A 21,569-nucleotide genomic window follows, 5' to 3' on the forward strand; every position below is an offset into this window, starting at 1 on the left:
TTTTTTGTAAGCAGGGGAAGGTCGAGGAGGGACATTTGTAGATGGTGAAGGGACCTCCTGTCACCTGATGGGCAGTGGGGGCACTGCTTGTCCCTCTTTCAGTATTTCAGGACTGCTGGGGGCTCTGGTGATGCCCGCCTCACCGCCCGCCCTCCCCCTGCCCCCAGTTAAATCCTTCATCAATCTTGTGCCTGAGTTTGGCAGCCGCAGACATGCCCCGTCTGACATACCATTTATGGGCTTCCCTGGTGGCTCGGTGGTAAAGGATTCAGGGGACATGGGTTCAATCCCTGGTCTGGGAGGATCCCACATTCTGCGGAGAAACTAAGCCCGTGTGCCACAACTACTGAACCCACGTGCTGCAACTGCTGAAACCACGTGCCCTGTGCTCCGCAGCAAGAGAAGCCACTGCAGTGAGAAGCCTGCTCACCGCAACCAGAGAAAAGCCTCACAGCAAGGAAGACCCAATGCAGCCAAAACATAAATAATTTTTTTAAAAGTTAGTTACCATACAGCTCTGCTAAAATGACGGGGAAAGGGGCTTCCTGCTGTCGACTTTCAAAAGAGGCACAACGTGAGAGTTGCGAGTTACGTTTTACTTGGGCCAAAATGAAGACTGCCGTCTGGGAGACAGCACCTCAGATAGTTCTGAGAACCTGCTCCAAAGAGGTAGCGAGCGAAGGTCAATATATGTGATTTTGGTGAAGGGGGAGTTCATGCGATGAAGCACTTATCTTACAAAAGGTCTTCTGCTAGTCACCAAGGAGCAGATATCATCGTGAAGGCATTTAGTGCTTTTCTAGATATGAGAAAATAACTAATCATATCTAACTAATCTCAGTCACTCAGTTGGGTCCGACTTTGCAACTCCATGGACTGCAGCATGCCAGGCTCCCCTGTCCATCACCATCTCCTGGAGCTTGCTCAAATTCATGTCCATTGAGTCGGTGACGCCATCCAACCATATCATCCTCTGTTGCCCCCTTCTCCTTTTGCCCTCAATATTTTCCAGCATCAGGGTCTTTTCAAATGAGTCAGCTCTTTGGGGGCTTCAGCTTCAGCATCAGTCCTTCCAATGAATATTCAGGATTGGACCCAGAATATACCAACAATCCAGAGAAGGCACTGGCAACCCACTCTGATACTCTTGCCTGGAAAATCCCATGGACAGAGGAGCCTGGTGGGCTGGAGTCCATGGAAAGAGTCGGACACGACTGAGCGACTTCACTTTCACTTTTCACTTTCACGCTTTGGAGAAGGAAATGGCAATCCACTCCAGTGTTCTTGCCTGGAGAATCCCAGGGACGGGGGAGCCTGGTGGGCTGCTGTCTATGGGGTCGAACAGAGCTGGACACAACTGAAGCGACGCAGCAGCAGCAGCAGCAGCAGCATACCAACAATTGTCAGGAATCTTTTGAAACAAGGGAAACTGAGAAGAGTTGCTACCTGCCAAGGTGTTTTCCAAGGTTCTGGCCTGCCTGGCTTCATATTCCAGCTTACCTGACTTTCTGGCCATGTGGCTTGGGCAAGTTATTTCACCTCTGTGCCTCTAGGGTTGTTCCCCGCTGTACCTTGAGAGAGAATTGCTGTGGAAGTAGGATGAGGTCGGTAGGCCAGGTAAGTGCTAATAGTTGGTTGCCAAAATAAACGAACGTAGGCCGCTGAGAGGAGAGAGCCTGGGCCCAGCAGGACCCTGTCCTCCTCCTCCAGGCTGCCTCCGGGCTGGTATCCTGCCACACCCCGGGAGAAGGGAGGGGCTCCGGCCTCACCTGTCAGGGCCACTCAGCCGCCCGCCACCCCGCCTCCCAGAGCCTCCGGAAGGCAGAGTAGATCCTGGGCGGGGTTTTCGGCCACAGGTACTGGAAGGTTCGGGGCGATTCTGATAGAGGCGCCGACCCCGAGGGAAGGGTGTACGCTGAGCTGCTGAGAGAGCCACTTTACCTCCAGCCACGACCAGGTGAGAGATGGAGCCGGGGAGTTCTCTCTGCCCGCAGGCGCGCGCGCGCGCGCACACACACACACTCGAGACTTGATCCCAGGGATCCAGCGGCAAGTGGAGACTCGGGCTCTCCACTCCTTGACCTCTGATCCCCTCTGGGCTGCACCCCACCTCGGGGCCTCGGCAAGCCGGGCATCCACCCCTGACAGCCCAGGCACCCACTACCCCTGCCCCAGCACGCCGGCTGCCTGATCTTTCCGTCAGTCCCCAAGCCGGACGCCCTCCTCAGCTCCCTTCACCTCCCTTTCTGGCAGATCTGATACTTGACCCTGTAAGGTATAGTTCGGATGGAGGCAGAAAAGGAGAGACGACCTCAACGGAAGTGGGTTACCTTTATTCAGGCAAGGAGGGGTGACAGTCGGCCTAACGACCAGGCAGAGCAAGAGGGATCAGGGAGGCTTCACATTTAAAGGGAGGTTTGTGGAAGCGATAAGGGAAACGTTGGTCAGGTGGGATGTTTTGGGTATTCTTTAGTTGAGATGGCATTTGTAGTTGGGCAGGGGGTGATAAGTCCTCTGGGCAAGGGCTGTTAAGTCTCTGGCAGATGTAGGGGATGGAAGGTTTCTGACCACGGGCTGATAAGTCCCAGATAGACACAACCGGCCTGGAGCATCAGAGCGGGACCTAAAGTTCGGTTTTGTTTTCTCCGATTCAGTAAGGGTCTTTGTTGTTTTCTTTTCTAGGCCCAAAGACTCCTTCAGAGCCCCCATCCCCTCCATCACCCCTGCTCTCCCTTCCCCACCCAAGGCTACCTGCCGCTTCCCTCCCTCCCTCCTGTCACCTGTTCTCCAGGAAACAACCTGAGAATGAATGGCCAGGACGGGCCGTAGTGACTGCTCCCCCACCTCCGGGAGGCACAGAGAGCAAGACCCTGGTCGGAGACCCGGGGTTGCGGCCGCGGCCCCTCCTCCGCCCGGGAGGTGGCAATATCCCCGGCTCCCTAGCTCCATCCTGAGTCCGTGCTTCCATTCTAGGCTGGACCTAAAGTCGGGGATATCAAAGCAGTAGCCCCACATGTTTGTCTTAAGCTCTTTCCCAGCGTTGTGATCATGGGGTGAATTTCAGGGAGAGGGGTGAATTTCAGGGAGAGGTGTGAATGCGGCGAAGCTGCCCACGCCCAGGGTAGGTGTGGCTGGGCGGGCACTGAGCTGGGTACCCAAGCCGACCTGGGGGAGGGGGCGGGAAGGGGCGGGGCTTTCAGAACGGACGGAGCCGGACATGCAAATTACAGGGTGATCTCTGGTGCGCGGACAGATGCAGGCGAGGAGGGGAGGCTGCGGCCAGACTCCCAGAGCGGAGTGGATGAGACCAGCCCTGGGACAGAGAGGCGTGAACGAGAACGTTTAAAAGGAGTCATGGGCAGATTTTGACGATCTCACTCTTCTGAGGGACCTGGAGGCTGGATTCCCCCTGCAAAGTTGGGGCTCCTTTCAGTTCCCTATCCTATCGCAACCTCCAATGAGATGAACCCCCAGGGGTCCCCCTCTCATCCCTCTCTGAAGGGTGTGATGCAGCTGTTAGGACGGAGGGCAGATAAGGACATGTACTTCCTGACCTCAGAGGGCTGGAGGGAAAGGCAGGCTCCTCCCACTTGCCTTGGATCGGGACTTTGCTCAGGACTCCAGCTGTCAGGGTTTTCCCTGCCGGAGCGCACCCCCAGAACCCGAAGACATGGGGGAGGGGTACGGGGCGGACCTACTTTCTAGGTCTCCTCCCCTCCCCACGGCGTTTTTTCTTTTTTTTTTTTTTGGTTGCCGCTGGGTCTTCCTTGGTGCTCCTAGGCTTTCTCTAGTTGCGGTAAGCAGAGGCTACTTTTCACTGGGGCGTAAGGCTTCTCATTGCGGTGGCTTCTCTTGTTTCGGTTCCTGGGCTCTACAGCAATGTCTCAGTAGTTGTGGTGCACAAGCTGAGTTGCACGTGGCATGTGAAATCTTCACTGACCAGGGATCACACTCAAGTCCTCTGCACTGGCAGGTGGATTCTTAACCATTGGACCCCCAGGGAAGTCCTTAACTCTATTTTTTTTTTTAAATCAAACTTCAATCATGGCAAGTGAATCACAGACACACTCACTCACTCTCTGGAATAAGAGCCCCCAGAGTCAGCTCCATCCATTGTGTCTGTATCTGACCAATGCAGCTACTTTGTTGGTCTCAGAATTCCCAGCCTCTGATGAAACTGATTCCTCCTCTAGGTCTGCCCTCTTCACAGTCATGTCTGACTTCTCCCAATGATGTGTGTGATCTGTGGTCTAAATGCTAGATTTGACCATGACTCCTGCACCCAACTGCGCGACTTCACTTCCACTTTTCACTTTCATGCATTGGAGAAGGAAATGGCAACCCACTCCAGTGTGGAGAATCCCAGGGACGGGGGACCCTGGTGGGCTGCCGTCTATGGGGTCGCACAGAGTCGGACACAACTGAAGCGACTTAGCAGCAGTAGCAGCACCTGCACCCAAGGGGGCTTCCCAGGTGGCCCTAGTGGTAAAGAACCCGCCTGCCAGTGCAAGAGATGCAAGAGACGTGGGTTTGATCCCTAGGTCCAGATGATCCCCTGGAGGACAGCATGGCAACCCGGTCCAGTATTCTTGCCTGGAGAATCCCATGGACAGAGGAGCCTGGCAGGCTACAGTCCATAGGACCGCAAAGAGTTGGACACGACTGAAGAGACTTACTATGCAAACACACACACAACCAATAGGAAAAGTGGAAACCCACTGGTCGCTTGCCCAGAGCCCATATGGAACAGCATGTTTTGCTTCGTATGTGATAATATAAAAAATGTACCGCATGTGTATATGTGCCAGGGACTGTTTTAATCCTCAGAGAAGTGAAGCCACTTGTCCAGAATCACAGCTAATGACTTTAGGAGCCTAAAATCAACAGCCTGCAGCTGGAGGGTATACACCTAACCACAGAGAGATGTGGTTACTGAGTCAAGTATGTTGACTGAAGGCTTCAGGTTCAGTGGCCTTATCTGGAGCTTGTGAGCAACAAGGCTGAGGCTCTCATGAGCAAAAGCTGAACTTTGAAATGAACCTTTTAAAAAAATTTATCTCATTTTTGATGGTGCTGGATCCTTGTTGCTGTACACTGGCTTTCTCTAGTTGCAGCAAGGGCAGAGGGAACTGCTCTTCGCTGTGGCATGTGGGCTTCTAATTGCAGTGGCTTCTCTTGTTGCAGAACATTGCCTCTAAACACCAGCTCAGTGGTTGCAGTGCATGGGCTCCACATGTGGAATCTTCCCGGACCAAGAACAGAACCTGTGTCCCCTGCATTGGTAGGTGGATTCTTATCCACTGTACCACCAGGGAAGTCCTTTGAAATGAACCTTACTCAGTAAACCCAGGCTCCCTAGTGCCTCTCTTTCAACGCAAAAGGGGCTAGAGGAGGTCGTACCACTCAGACTTCTATTTCTGGCTACGTTCAACACCTGGGGATTCCCAAAGAGCCCATACCCCCAAATTGGTTCGATTCAAATCCACGCATCTAGTTGACAAGCCTGAGTCTCTTCTGGAAAGTGAACCCTCCAGCGATCTTACTGGATTCAGAGGGTTTCAGTGACATGAATCAGAAGCAAGGCTGTGGCTTCATTAGGTCCTGTGATAACTTTTCTCAGCCATAATAAACCCAAAAGGACAAAGTCTGCATGGCTTCTGGCAGCTTCCCAGCTTCAATCAGGCCACACCTAACTTGATTTAACCCCAACATTCTCTTCTTAGTGGCCAGTTTTAAAATATTCATTTATTTATGGCTATACTGAATCTTGTTGCTGCGTGCAGGCTTTCTCTAGTTGCAGCGAGCGAAGACTACTCCTAGTTGAGGTGTGTGGGCTTCTCACTGCAGTGGCTTCACTTGTAGCGGGGCACAGGCTCTAGAGCTCAGGCTCAGTAGTTACGGCACACGGGCTTAGTTGCTCCTTGGCACGTGGGATCTTCCTGAACCAGGGATCAAACCCGTGTCCCCCGCATTGGCAGGAAGATTCTTATCCACCGAGCCACCAGGGGAAGCCCCCTTAATGGCCACTTGGCTCAGCAGCTGGCCCAGGAACACAAGCCCTAGACCAAATCAAATAGAAACTTCTATCTCTAAGCTACTGTGGTGCACAGCCTCCGGGATATGTTGTGGTTAAAGCTTGCCCAGGAGAAAGAGATGTACTTTAACCTGGGTGGGAACTCCACGTTCCCAGAGAAGGAAGAAGGAAGTCTTCGAAAAAGTCGAGAGAATGGAAAGCGTCCCTCCCAGGACTCTTCCCTGGCCTTCCCATTCACTCAGAGTCCACACCTGCTCAAACAGTGGTCAGAACCGGATTTCCCTGGGGCAACGTGTGTTGGCCCAGCCTAGACTGCGGAAGGACAAAGTCCATCAGTCTTTCTAGATGTGATCTTAGCAATGATAAGGTGTTCACTGTGAGGACATTACTTAATTACATCCTTACTGGCTCCTAGCCACAAAATGGGGAGTCAGAATCAATTCCTTTCCTTCCTCTTCTTTCCTTACAGCTGCTTTTTTAAATGCTCAGCAACCATACCTTCAAAGTCTCATCCTTTGAGGGGGGTGTCTTTGATTTGTTTGAAATAATCTCAGCCAACAGCTTAATTAACTGCTTCTCTCTACAAACCACCGAGTCAAGGTGTATGATCCAGGATGGGGAATTCTCAATGCCCTGGACCTCCTCGAATGAGGTTGCAGGAGCATGTGGCATGAGAGGATGGTCATGTCCCAGGTCTCTAGTGGGACTGGCCACCGAGGGTCTTCGGCTTTGCACGGGAAGGAATTGAAGAGCGAACCACAAAAAAGTGAAAGCAAGTTTATTCAGAGAGATACACAGTCTGTGGGCTTCCCAGGTGGCGCAAGTGGTAAAGAACCCACCTGCCAATGCAGGAGACGTAAGACATGGGTTCAATCCCTGGGTTGGGAAGATCCCCTGGAGGAGGGCATGGCAACCCACTCCAGGATTCTTGCCTGGAGAATCCCTTGGACAGAGGAGACTGGCGGGCTACAGTCCATAGGGTCACAAAGAGTTGGATACGTCTGAAGCAAGTTAGCATGCACGCACACACCCTATAGGCAGAATACGGACCATCTCAGAAAGTGAGAGCCACCCAGAGATGGGTGGTTAGCTTTTACAAGCTGGGATGTTTCATAGGCTAAGAAGTGGAAAGATTATTCCAACTATCTTGGAGAAGGGAGAAAGAGTTCCAGGAACTGGGTCATTGCCCACTTTTTGACTGTATATAGTCAATCTCAGAACTGTCATGGCACCCGTGGGTGTGTCATCTAGCATATGCTAATTATTCCAATGAGCGTAGAATGAGGCTCAAAGTCTACTGGAAGTCGAATCTTCTGCCATCTTGGACCTAATTGGTTCTCACCAGTTCTTGTTGCATCCTGTTTTTCTCAACGTATGTGTCATTCTTCAAGGGTGTGTCCTGCCCCCTTCCCTCCTATCTCAATACCAGAGTAAGTCCCATGTATTTTCAGAAGGTCTGTCTGACGCAACCACCCTACTCCTGGAACTAACTTCTGTTGTAACCAGGGTTGAAAAGAACAGGTTGTACAGTTGTTCAAGTATTAGCAGATTTTCTAGGATTTCTTTTTTTTTTACTTTCTAATTTTTGGCTGTGCTGGGTCTTTGTTGCCGCATGCAAGATTTCTCTCGTTGCAACAAGCAGGGACTACTCTCCAGCTGTGCGTGGGCTTCTCATCGCGCTGGCTTCTCTTGTTTTGGAGCGTGGGCTCGAGAGCTTGGACTTTGGTAGTTGTGGGACACAGGCTTAGTTGCCCCCACGGCATGTGGGATCTTCCTTAACCAGGGATCAAACCCATGCCCTCTGCATTGCAAGGCAGGTTGTTAACCACTGACCACCAGGGAAGTCCTTTCTGGGATCTCTTGCCAGTAGTTGAAGTTCCTTTGAGATGCCTGCATGTCCCTTCAGCTATCTTCTGGTTACTGGCTCCCTGTGCTCCAGCCTGCATCTGATATGTCCAGCCACACCAATCCATACTCTCCCTTTCCAAACTGCCTGCTGTGGTTTCATAGTATGAACTTTGGGTATTTGTTCCCAGTTCCTAGCCTGGCTGGCTGCAGTCCAAGGGGTCACAAAGAGTCAGACGTGACTGAGCATGCACGCACACCCATGTATACTCACAGTCAATAAACATCCACATTTCAAAATACAATTTGTATATGCATAGTGTACGCATATGCTTGCTCACACATACACATGTGGTATTTGTTCACAACCACCCTCACACCACATATATAGTACATACTCAGTATGTACACAGTACAAATATCACGCAGATATTTTGAGTTTGGTACCAGGACGACAACAATAAAGCAAATATTGCAACAACATAAGTTGTTGGTTTGGTTTTGGTTCCCCAGTGCATATAAAAGTTGCATTTACCCTATACTGTAGTCTATTAGGTGTGCAATAGCTTTATGTCTTAAAAAACAAACCCAATGTACATAACTTAATTAAAAAACAGGTGATTGCTAAAATATGCTCACCATCATCTGACAATCTGGGGTTGCTGCAAACCTTCAATTTATATAAAAAAAAATACAGTAATCATGAAGCACAATAGAATCAAGTGTGCCTCTATATATACAGCCATACAATACAATGTACGTTCATATGCACACAATTTCACAGAACATAAGTACACAATGTAAAGATACCATATATACTCATGAAATGCACATGCCATGTGTGTATACATACATACAATGCATATACATGTGTAAACATGCACATGTGGGTCCAATGGAAACACAATCATGTAACACGCACTCCAGAGATATACCTGCATACATGTACACGAGCACTCACACTTACGTCCATGCACACGTAGAGCCAATCCATAAGCACATATTCCCCACAATGTCTGCAAACACAGCTGTGCCGCCAGCTTCATGTACAACCCCAGGGCCTCCCTCCCCCCAGCTAACCGGTTCCCTGCTCTCCCTCCCCAGACAGCCATGCTCAGCACGCAGACATTTTTCTTCTTCCCCACGGCCCCCTTCATCCTCTTTGTCTTCACGGCTTCCACCATATTTCACCTTCATCAGAGGCTAGAGAAGATGCAACCCACGTGGGAGTTAGAGGCACTGGAGCCAGCAACTATGGAGACGCCCTCGCGTCCCCAGCCGAGGCCCCAGCTCAAGGGCATGTGGACCATCAACGCCATAGGCCGCCTGGGGAACCAGATGGGGGAGTACGCCACCCTGTACGCCCTGGCCAAGATGAACGGGCGCGCCGCCTTCATCCCGCCCCAGATGCACAGCACGCTGGCCCCCATCTTCCGAATCACACTCCCGGTCCTGCACGACGCCACGGCCAGGAGCGTCCCCTGGCAGAACTACCACCTGAACGACTGGATGGAGGAGCAGTACCGCCACATCCCGGGGGAGTACGTGCGCCTCACCGGCTACCCCTGCTCCTGGACCTTCTACCACCACCTCCGCGCCGAGATCCTCCAGGAGTTCACCCTGCACGCCCACGTGCGTGAGGAGGCCCAGAACTTCCTGCGGGGTCTGCGGGTGAATGGCAGTCGGCCGAGCACCTACGTGGGGGTCCACGTGCGTCGAGGGGACTACGTCCACGTTATGCCCAACGTGTGGAAGGGCGTGGTGGCTGACCGGCGATACCTAGAGCAGGCCCTGGACTGGTTCCGTGCTCGCTACAGCGCCCCCATCTTTGTGGTCTCCAGCAATGGCATGGCCTGGTGTCGGGAAAACATCAACGCCTCCCGTGGCGACGTGGTCTTTGCCGGCAATGGCAACGAGGGCTCGCCCGCCAAGGATTTTGCCTTGCTCACGCAATGTAATCACACCATCATGACCATTGGGACATTCGGGATCTGGGCCGCCTACCTCGCAGGTGGAGAGACCATCTACCTAGCCAATTACACCCTCCCAGACTCTCCCTTCCTCAAAGTCTTTAAGCCAGAGGCAGCCTTCCTGCCAGAGTGGATTGGGATCCCTGCTGACCTGTCCCCACTCCTCAAGCACTGATGTTGGCTAGTTCTTGGCACCCCATTCTCCTTTTTGGGCTCCCCCAAGATCAGTTCTGGGGTGTGAGGAGCACATTGTTACATGTTCCAGGGGGCTTCCCTCTTGTACTGTAATGCTTCAGGCTGCAAGCGACAGAAGTCCCAACTAACTTGTTTAAATAACATATTCATGAGTCTCACACAGCATGACCAGAGACGGCGGGTCTCCGGGGTTAATTCAGCAGCTCAACAGGTCATCAGCAATCCCAGTACCATCTGTCTTGTTGAGCTTCCAGAATCTCTTAAATCAGCTGCCATATGCTCCTTTTGGTCCCAAGAGGGCTGCCACATACCCAGGTGTTGCACAGATATCCTTTTTCCAAGGCAGTAAAAAGAAGTTTGTTTTTATCTTATGTCCCCTTTGAAGAGTGTGGGAAACCTTCCAAATCTCCCTGCAACTGGTCCCAGGTCTCATTGACCAGAAGGGTGTCACATGCCCTCTGACGCCTTATAAGGCATGGTGAATTAGACCCTGGGTTGACTTAGCTTCAGATCAATAAATCATTGCTCCCTGCAGCTGTGGAATCAATGGGCCTCCTCTGAAGGACATTGTGGCTTGCAATAAGAAAATTGGGGTGCTCTTACCAAGGAAGAAGGAAGGAATGTCTGCAGGGTGCAAAACAGGGAAGCCTTGAATAATTGTACAGGTTGGTCACTGCATAAAGGCATTTGGCCAAGGAGGCAAGGGGGGCTTGCATAGAGCCGATGGTCTGCTCTCCAAGCCATGTGCCCCTGGGACTGTGTCCATCCAGCAGGCTCTCTTTTTTCTAGAAGTTAGTCTTCTCAGAGTGGGGACCTTTTGTCCAATTTTCATAAGAGAGCTGTATTGGCTAGTAGTTGGAATCCAAGCCCACATGCCCCATCTCTGCAGCCCTGACTTCTAGCACGTACCACGACTATTGCTAAGAACTCATAGACCAGTGTGGCTCAATGAACTTGACAAGAGTCCATTCATCCTTTTAGTAAATGCCTGTCATGATGAACCCAACAGGATCCCTGCTCTCAAGGGCTGTGTTGACAAAACATGATGGCTTAAAGTGACAGCAGTTAATTCTTTCCCGCTGGTCAGTGGATCAGCTGGGTAAGTCTCTGCTGCATGCAATGCTGGCTGAGGTCTCTTATGAAGCTGCATTTCTATGGTGCTCATTCGGAGTATCCTGCAGGACAGGATAGCTCAGACTCCCTCACAACATGGCTTTCAAGTTGTTTGCCGACACATTTGCTATGGGAGTCTTCAGGTATCCTCATCATGTAGAAAGTAGAGCTATCTGAAGCTGCCATGCTGTGAGGAAGTCCAAACACAATGGGAGGCCCCACAGAGATGCTCCGATTAACAGTCATAGCTGAGCCGAGCTTCATCCCAGCCCAGGCATCAGAAATGTGAATGTAGAAGCCTCCAGTTGTTCCAGTCAACCTCACATTTCTGGCAAGCCAGCTCAGTCTCCTGACAACATGTTGCAGAGTCAGGCCATATCTGAATTCCTGAATCACAGATTCTATGAGTATAGTAATACTCTGATTGTATGCCAGTGAAGTGTTGGGATGATCTGTTGGGCAGTCATAAGTAACTGAGTAACAAACTAAGTAGATTATTCTCTGTATTTGCAAAATCCTTTATGACTTGGCATGAAATAGGCCAACATGAACTTCTCCACCTGACTTGAGATCCCACATACAAAGGTCCTGTGGCAGAGGGGAGTCTAGTGAAATGAGACTGGTGTGACTGGAGTACATGGAGACAGATATAAATGGAGAAGTTAGCAGGGTGGGACTGTGAAATGCCTTATGGACCAGGATAATAAGGACTCTGGGTTTTATTCTAAGACCAATGGGAAGCCATCAAAGGGCTTTCATTAGAGGCATGATATGATCTGATTTGGGGCTTCCCAGGTGCCTTAGTGGTAAAAGAATCCACTTGCCAATCCAGGAATAGAAGGAGATGCAGGTTCAATTCCTGGGTCAGGAAAATCCTCTAAAGGAGGAAATGGCAACCCATTCCAGTATTCTTGCCTGGAGAATCCCATGGACAGAGGAGCCTGGCAGGTTACAGTCCAGAGGGTCACAAAGAGTTGGACAGGACTGAACACACACACACACGCACGTATATAATCTGATTTGCTGTGTGGACGTATCTGTCTTCTATGTGGAGGTAAGACTGTAGGGGCAAGGGTGGAGAAAAAGAGACCAGTCAGAAGGTTACTGTACCATTCCCAGCACCCTTTGATAGTGGAGCAAGGAGGTAATGGTGACATAGAAGTTTCATTTCAAGACTCCTAGTGTCTCTCTGCCACAGTTTGACATTCCTGAAAATGACGATCCAATAGCTCAATCGGATGGATATTTGAGTCAGGCATCTGCCGTGAGTCAATTACCTGAGGCCATGGGGAGGGGATCACCTAATACCAACATGGCCACTGTGTTCATAAGGGGGTTGGTTCAAGAAAAGGTAATGAAAGAATACCCTAGGAACTGGGAATATGCTCCAAAAATGAATACATAGGGAAGAAAAGGTTTGCCACTCACATTTCAATGATGAAGCAAGTTATGTAGTCATACCCAATTTCAAAGAGATGTTGAGAAAAGATTAATCAGTGGATCTAAGAAAGAAATGAAAAATTGTATTCAAGACAAATTTGAGGATTATCCCAGGTAGCTCTAGTGGTAAAGAACCTACTTGCTAATGCAGGAGACAGAAGAGACGAGGGTTTGATCCCTGGGTCGGGAAGATCCCCTGGAGGAGGGCATGGCAACCCACTCCAGTATTCTCGCCTGGAGAATCCCATGGACAGAGGAGACTGGTGGGCTACAGTCCACAGAGCCAGACATGACTGAAGTGATTTAGTACTTAACCCAAGAAGAGCATCTCAGAAAAGTGTGAGAACTGTTCCATTGGTTAGAAATCAAGGCATAGTTATATAAGCTGTTTTGGTTTTTTTTTTTTTTTTTTTTTGAGTCAGTGGATTGTACACCAAATGACATGTTATTGACAGTTTACATAATCCAAAAGTCATCCTGGGTCATCCAGGGTCACGTGACCCCTTATAAGCTCAAGAAGGAATGTTATCTTTCAAGGAGTTGTCTCGATGTTGCTGGGAGAACAGGGCCCTTCATGGTTGAGCAGGTATTCCTGCCCATGAGGAAGGCTTGGTCGATGGGTAGTAGACACATGATGCACAGTGTGGGGAGAGGGGAGGTCAAAGGGCAGAGAAGCATTTTTATGTTTAAATTTTTCTTGTCTTGCCATAAAGCATGTGTTTTGTATCGCCAGAGGGTGAGCTAGAGCAACCTGCCCACGTGCCTCAGGTTCGTGCACAGCTCTAATAGACGACTACCTCACATCCCCTTGCAGGCCCGTGTGGTCTCTCTGGGTGGTGCTCTTGGGACCCGTTTCTTGTGGCTTGGTACCCATGGAATGGAAGGCCACACTACTTTACTCAGCTGATAAGTTTCTTGGTAATTCTATTGAAGGAGTCCCCTTTCAAATTTCCAGCCTTATTTTATACAGCTTGAGTGGGTGGTGATCACTAGACCAGGGTTTGCTATTTAAAAAAAATAAATGCAACATTCATTTATTAATTTAGCATTCTCTATTTTCTTCATGGACATCTAAAAATGAATTTGTGGAGTCATATTTTACATGCTTCTAAATTAAAGTGCATCACAGTGGGTCATAGTTTCCAAAAACGGCCATGACGTCTCCCTCTGCATTTCAGCTGCCCCCAAAGCCTTCCCCTGCCTGTCCCCACCTCAGTAAATGGCACTGTCTGTTTACTTCAACCAAACACTTAAACTTACTCTGGATTTTTTTCTTTCACAGGTAATTGAACAGCAAGTTGTCAGCTTTCCCTTGAAAATGTACCCTGAATCTGATCTTTTTTTTCTGAATCATCAGCATTCCATCCTGGTGGAAGTCACCACCATCTCCACCTGGACATGTGTACAAGTCTCTCTAAAAACAAGCTAAACAGGGACTTCCCTGGTAGTCCAGTGGTTAAGACTCTGGCGCTTTCAAAAAAAAAAAAAGATATATTTTCATGTTTGCAATATCCACATTTCACAAGGCTCACATGCAGAGTATGTAAACAGTGCCTATAAGTCAGTAAGAAAAAGACAATTACTTCATTAGAAAACATGGGCCAAAAAAAAGAGATGGTTTGAAAACGGTGATTAACAAGTGTCAGTTAGCACATGAAGATGTGTGTTCAAGTGGCTTATTTTCCTTCCACCTCAGTTACCGTCCCGAGGTCTGCCCTCAACTGCTTCATTTTACAGTTCATCCTCTCCAGCCCATAGCCTGCTCCGCTCACCTCAGATCCTGGAGGGTGACTGTATGGGGCAGGATATTAGGACGGGAGGTATTTCTCCTGGGATGATTCCTCACTGCTACATCTTCTATCATTACCTAGGAAATTATTCTGACCCCCAAAATTCTACATTTCTGCTTTTTAACCCACTCAGTTTTCGGTACTTTGCTACAGCAACCCTGCTGCTAAGTCGCTTCAGTCATGTCCGACTCTGTGCGACGCCATAGACTGAAGCCCACCAGGCTCTCCCGTCCCTGGGATTCTCCAGGCAAGAACACTGGAGTGGGTTGCCATTGCCTTCTCCAATGCAGGAAAGTGAAAAGGGAAAGGGAACTCGCTCAGTCGTGTCCGACTCTTAGTGACCCCATGGACTGTAGCCTACCAGGCTCCCTACAGCAACCCTAGGAGACTAATTCAGTATGGTGCTGGAAAAGACTCTTGAGAGTCCCTTGGACTGCAAGGAGATCAAACCAGTCAGTCCTAAAGGAAATCAACCCTGAATACTCATTCAAAGGAGTGGTGCTGAAACTCCAAAACGTTGGCTACTTGATGTGAAGAGCTGACTCATTGGAAAAGACCCTGATGCTGGGAAAGATTGAGGGCAGGAGGAGAAGGGGGTGACAGAGGATGAGATGGTTGGATGGCATCACCGACTCAATGGACATGAGTTTGAGCAAACTCTGGGAGATGGTAAAGGACAGGGAAGTCTGGTGTGCTGCAGCCCATGGGGGTGGCAAAGAGTTGGACTCGACTTGGCGACTGAACAAGATAGGAGGGGAGAGAGTTGTTTCTGATGGTTTTATGGAGTTTCTTCAGTTAACCAAGCTTCAGTAAAAGGTTGGTTGTGCCCTATCTGTTCAATTTAATTATGTTCTTGGTTATGGGGTGTTCTTTTCTAAGAATTAGCATTCCCTGGGGGTTCTATCCATGGCTCATTTTTCTCCCTGGGTGATTTCATAGTTTCATAGCTATATTTTGATGACTCTCACATTTTTATTTTAGGGCCAGAAACATTCCTTTAGACAAAAAAAAAAAAAACTTTAATAATAGAATTACTTTAAAAATTCCAGGGAATTTCCTGGGTGTCTGCTGGTTAAGACTCTACACTTTCACTGCAGAGGGCATGGGTTCGATCTCTTGTCAAGGAACTAAAACCCCACATATGCCTCACAGCACAGCCAAAGGGGAAAAAAAAGAAAAATTCCAAAAGCAGAGAGTGCTGAGAAAAGGAGGCTCTACCAGATGTTAAAGACTAACGTCACGCCTCAATAAATAAAACAGTGTGATCCCAGTGCATGGAAAACAGATGAAAGGAACTGCTTGGAAAGGTCAGAGATGGATAGAAATCCACTGGGGAATTTAATGCAGGTTGAGAATAGCATTACAAATTAGTGATTGAAGAATGGCTTCTTAACAAACAATGGTGACACATCTAGAGGAGAAAAAGCAAGCTCATAAAAAGAAAACTTAAAAAATAGAAAATTTAAAAACCCAAGTATAAAATGGAAAAAGATCATGTGTCATTTTGTATTCAAATATGGAATCATATGAACTTGAGCAACTTGCTGCTCTTTATAAATCTGCTATGTAAAGGGGGCTTCCCTGGGGGCTCCATGGTAAAAGAATCTGCTTGTCAGTCCAGGAGTGGAAGGAGATGTGGGTTCTATCCCTGGGTTGGGAAGATCCCTTGGAGAAGGAAACGGCAACCTGCTCCAGTATTGTTGCCTGGAAAATCCCACGGACAGAGAAGCCTGGCGGGTTACAGTCCATGGGGTCGCCAAGAGTCGGGCACAACTGAGTGACTGAACGCACGTTTTTCCACTGTGTGGAAGCAGCGCTCTTCCAGTTCCTTTGGTACTTGCAGAAAATTCTGTTGTATTCATCAACTGTGGCACATCCATACTCTAACTGAAGGTTTTAAGGGTGTTTGTTGTTTTTTGCTTTTACAAATAATGCTGGGGAGAATATCCTTGTCATTTGCCATTTTTGGCTGTAGTGTGAAAAATCTTTATGCATGCGTACTAATACTTCTTTTTAAGGATATATTATTAGAATTGAAATTTCTAGGTCGTGGAGTATGCATTTAAAATCAATTGTGTTGCATAACTTGTGGGGAAAAAAAAAGTTCTGTCCCAGCCCATTCTCCCACAGTCTCGCCAAAGTTGAACATTACTATCTTTTAAATCTTTCTCTGATTTTTTTTTGCCTGTGCTGAATATTTGCTTTGCAGCTCAGAGGCTTTCTTTAGTTGCTGTCCAAGGGCTCTAGAGCATGTGGTCTCAGGGCAAGCACGCAAGTTGTTGCAGCATGCAAGCTCTCTAGTTGTGGCAGGGCTGCTTAGCTGCCCAGCAGCAGGAGGGATCCTAGTTCGTTGATCAGGGATGAAACCCACATTCTCTCTCTGTATTGGAAGGCGGATTCTTAATCACAGGACCACTAGGGGAGTCCCTCTTCAGTTTCTTTGGCAGGGATGGGGGGCGGGGCATGGAAATGGCATCTTTTTCGATTATATTTCTCTTTGAGTGAGATCTCTTTTAGTCTTTTTATCACTTCTCCTGAGCTTTGAAGTCAGTCTACTAAGCCAGAGTCTCAGATTCTCAAACTCGAAAGGCCAAGGTGAATTCAGTAATTCTTCATTTTGCTCCCCTTAAGCTATTTCTCTTTCGAATCTTTTCTCATCAGCCACACCAAGCCCTCTGCGTCAACCCAACCCTGGGTTTTAATTCTTTCCTTTTCTTTATTTGCCACCTTCTGTCAGTTACAAAGTCCTGATGGTTATTTTTTTAATTCTGACATCGTACATGTCAAACATTCATAAAATGTACAGTTTAAAGAATAACAGAGCAGAAACCTCTATCCAGATTAAGGCCAGATGTTTCCAGGGACCCCACGACCACTCTCAGGTTCGATGATTTGCTGGAATGACTCACAGGACTCAGTAAAGCCATTGGACTCGCGTTTGTGTTTTTTTACCGTGAAAAGATGGGGCTTTCCAGATGGTGCTGCTGCTGCTGCTGCTAAGTCACTTCAGTCATGTCCGACTCTGTGCGACCCCATAAACTGAAGCCCACCAGGCTCTCCCGTCCCTGGGATTCTTCAGGCAAGAACACTGGAGTGGGTTGCCATTTCCTTCCCCAAGGCAGGAAAGTGAAAAGGGAAAGGGTCGTGTCCAACTCTTAGTGACCCCATGGACTACAGCCTACCAGGCTCCTCCATCCATGGGATTTTCCAGACAAGTGTACAGGAGTGGGGTGCCATTGCCTTCTCCTCCAGATGGTGCTAGTTAGTGGTAAAGAACCCTCCTGCCAGTGCAGGAGACACAGGAGATGCGGGTTTGATTCCTTGGCCAGGAAGATTCCCCTGGAGAAGGGCCCGGCAACCCACTCCAGTATTCTTACCTGAAGAATCCCATGGAGAGAGGAGTCTGGCAGGCTATAGTCTATGGGGTCTCAAAGAATTGTGCATGGCAAGTGACCTTGCATGCATGCATGCACAGTGAAAAGATACAAATTAAAATCAGCAGAGGCAAAAGGGACACAGAGTAGAGTTCAAGAGAGATCAAGTGGAAGCTTCCAGGGGTCTCTCCTAGTGGTGTCATATGAACAGCACTTAATTCTTCTGGCAACCATGTGTGACAACACAGTGCTAAGTATTGCCAAACAGAGAAGCTCCTGCAAGCCTTGTTGTCCAGGATTTTTACTGTGGGTCAGTCACGTAGGAATGTCTGGATGCCCGTGTAACTGACCTCAGCTACTCAGTCTCCCAGCACCACCAGAAGTCAAGCTGATACAGTGCAGTCCAAGCCCCCAAGTAAACAAAGACACCCTTATCAGGTAGGACAAGCCAAGGGCTTTGAGGTTATGTGCCAGGAGCCAGTCATGGGTCAGTCCTCTCTTTGGAATACCCGGGGTTTGAGCATCCCAAGACTGCTGAGTTCACCCTTTAATGCACACCTGGGATGCTATCAGAAAACCTCTCTCCCCTACTGCAGCTAACGGTGACTCTCAGTTTTGCTGGCATATTTCTATCTTTCTTTATCCTTTTACCATCTCTAGATGGGTCTGTAAACACAATCATTTTGTTCTACTTGGTTTGTTTGGTTTGTTTTTTTGGCCGTGCCACTTGGCATGTGAGCCCCCTGCACTGGCAGTATGGAGTCTTAACCACTGGACCACCAGGGAAGCCCCTGCCTTGGTCTTTATTTCCCAGTTTTAGTGAAACACAGTTCATGGACAATAATAGTCACTCCCTTGATAGCAGCATTGTTCATTATAGCCAAAAAGTAAAAACAACCGAAATGTCCATCAACTCCTGAAGGAATAAACAAAATGCAGTGGGTCCTTAAAATGGCATATTATTCATTCATAAAAAGGAGCGAAATTCTGTGGCCAAAAGTGGGGGTCTGGCTGCTTACTGCTCAAAGGTTAAGAGGCAAAGTTTGTGGCAAGGAAAGTCGGCGTTGTTTTGGATGCTGGTAACTGGGGGCAGGGAGGGTGGGCTTCTGTTCAGAGGCGGACCCCCGCCACCACCCGCTCCACCACGCCCTGACAATCAGCGGGAAAGAGGTTTCATAGACCGAAGGAGGAGGCTACGTGCAGAAATGTCACAGAGAGCTCCGATAGTCATCTTGAAATTGGTCATGTGGTGATATGATCAGCGTCATCCTGATTGTTTTAAATACAGTTAATCTTCAGGTACAGGGTCCGTTTTTTCCCATTTCCTTGAGGCCAGTTCTCAAAATTGTAGCAGCTCATGTCCTGGCTACTGTCTGGTCATCGTTTGGTTAATTTCTTCAACCCCGTGGAGATTTCAATATCTACTATTATCTATTACGTAGCCCTTGAAGAGGAACTAAGTGTCCTTGACTCTGCTTACTAAATTGTTATTTTTTCATCCTGTTGGACTGCTTTTCTTTGCTTCTGCATTTTCTCCCTTCTCTGATTAAATTAATTCTTTGACTAAAGTTTTTCCACAGACAAAAGGCAAGCAGAAGACGTGATGGGGAAGAACCATGGGATCCTGCTCTGTTTCAATACTGTACATGCTAAAACATATGCTAGCCTTGGAAACATTATGCTGAGTGAAAGAAGCTGAACACATGGACCACTAACAATTCCATGCATATGAAATGTCCAGAACAGGCAAACCCAGAGAGACAAAAAGTAGATTAGGAGTTGCCTAGTGGGAGGAGGCTTCCCCTGTGGCTCAGACGGTAAAGAACCTGCCTGCAATGCAGACGATCCAGGTTCGATCCCTGGATCGGGAGGATCCCCTGGAGGAGGGCACGGCTACCCACTCCATTGTTGACAGAGGAGCCTAGTGGGCTGCAGTCCATGGGATCCCAAAGAGTCAGACACAACTGAGTGACTAACTTCACACACACACACACACACACACACACAGTGGGGTAAGTTTGCGAGGAAATGGGCAGTGACTGGTAACGGGTATATGGTTTTCTTTGTGGGGATGACAACGTTCTGATATTGATTGTGATGCTGGATTGGCAACTCTGTGAGTATCCTAAAAAACAACCACTGATTTGCTTCTGTTACCAATCCAGACTTTGGTCTGCTTGCTCATGTGCAGTAAAGCCAATCTGCTGACACAGGGTTGTGGCGAAGCAAAGCACAGCATTTACTGCAGGCGCCAAGCAAGGAGTCCAGGCAGCTGGTGCTTAAAAGACCCAAACTTCCCCATGGCTTTTAGGGGAAGATTTTTAAAGATAGGAGCAGAAGGGTGGTTGTGGGGTGTGTAATCAGCTCTTGGACATTCTGATTGGTTGGTGGTGAGGTAATCAGAAGTCAACATCATCAGCCTTCTGGTTCCAACCAGTCTGGGGTCTGCAAACTTGTGGGCAGCATATAATTAACGCCTTTCACCTGGTGGGAGTTTCAGTATCTGCAAAACGGCTCAAAGGATGACTCAGAATATTATGTACAGCCCTTGAGGAGGAACTAAAGGTCTTTGACTTAAAACAAATTATTTGTTTTTTGGCTATACTAGATATTTGTTGCTGTGTGTGGGCTTTCTAGTTGTGAGTGGGGGCTATTCATTGCAGTAGGCAGGCTTCTGGTTGCAGAGCATCGTCTCTGGGGCTTCGGTAGTGGAAGCACATGGGCTCAGTCGTTGTGGCGGACAGGGCTAGTTGCCCCGTGGCATGTGGGATCCTCTCGGCCCAGGGATGGAACCTGTGTCCTCTGCATTGGCAGGCGGATTAACTACTGGACCACCAGGGAAGTCCAACAATTACTGACACTTAATGAGCATTTAAAAGACGCTTACTCCTTGGAAGGAAAGTTATGACGAACCTAGATAGCGTATTCAAAAGCAGAGACATTACTTTGCCAACAAAGGTCCATCTAGTTAAGGCTATGGTTTTTCCAGTGGTCATGTGTGGATGTGAGAGTTGGACTGTGAAGAAGGCTGAGCGCAGAAGAATTGATGCTTTTGAACTGTGGTGTTGGAGAAGACTCTTGAGAGTCCCTTGGACTCCAAGGAGATCAAACCAGTCCATTCTAAATGAGATCAGCCCTGGGATGTTTTGGAAGGAATGATGCTAAAGCTGAAACTCCAATACTTTGGCCACCTCATGCGAAGAGTTGACTCATTGGAAAAGACTCTGATGCTGGGAGGGATTGGGGGCAGGAGGAAAAGGGGATGACAGAGGATGAGATGTCTGGATGGCATCATTGACTCGATGGACGTGAGTCTGAGTGAACTCCGGGAGTTGATGATGGACAGGGAGGCCTGGCGTGCTGCGATTCATGGGGTCGCAAAGAGTCGGACACGACTGAGCGACTGAACTGAACTGAACTGTATGCCAGCATTGTTCTAAGCACTTTACACAAGTTAACTTGGTTATTCCTCACACCAACCCCACAGAGTACTATTGCCTTTGTTCCCATTATATGGACGAAGGAACTGAGGCACCGAGAGTTTGAATGGCTTGCTCTAGGCCATGAAGTTAGTGATGGAGAGATAAGTCCACTCAGGTGGATTTGACCCCAGAGATGAGACTCTCAGCCACCCTGGCACCTGCCCCCGTGTCAACACACTCCTGGGTGTTTCCCAGAGAAAGTCTCCCACGGGTCCCCAAGGGGCTGTGCTTGATGATGACGATGAGGGAGAGGAGGATGAGTGATGGAGATGGTGAGGATGACGGTCTCGGGTGGTTGGGGGAGCTGGGAGCTGGGGGGTGGCCAC

The 21,569-nt window shown here is 48.7% G+C and overlaps 1 protein-coding gene across 2 annotated transcripts; it reads left to right on the forward strand.

The window, feature by feature from the left end:
* Nucleotides 1–1,821: 1,821 nt before the first annotated feature.
* LOC109573030 (fucosyltransferase 2 (H blood group)) lies at nucleotides 1,822–13,634 on the forward strand. 2 transcript variants are annotated; one of them, XM_070771424.1, is made up of 3 exons: nucleotides 1,826–1,957; nucleotides 5,185–5,281; nucleotides 8,984–13,634. In XM_070771424.1, exons 2-3 carry the CDS (start codon nucleotides 5,234–5,236, stop codon nucleotides 10,022–10,024), a joined length of 1,089 nt encoding a protein of 362 aa, XP_070627525.1. In that variant the 5' UTR covers nucleotides 1,826–1,957; nucleotides 5,185–5,233; the 3' UTR covers nucleotides 10,025–13,634. The 2 variants fall into 2 exon arrangements, with proteins under 2 accessions (XP_019835793.1, XP_070627525.1); XM_019980234.2 differs by lacking the exon at nucleotides 5,185–5,281 and having other exon boundaries at nucleotides 1,822–1,957.
* The last annotated feature ends 7,935 nt before the right edge of the window (nucleotides 13,635–21,569 follow it).

Source organism: Bos indicus, chromosome 18, assembly GCF_029378745.1.
Source record: "Bos indicus isolate NIAB-ARS_2022 breed Sahiwal x Tharparkar chromosome 18, NIAB-ARS_B.indTharparkar_mat_pri_1.0, whole genome shotgun sequence".
Classification (NCBI taxonomy): Eukaryota; Metazoa; Chordata; class Mammalia; order Artiodactyla; family Bovidae; genus Bos; species Bos indicus.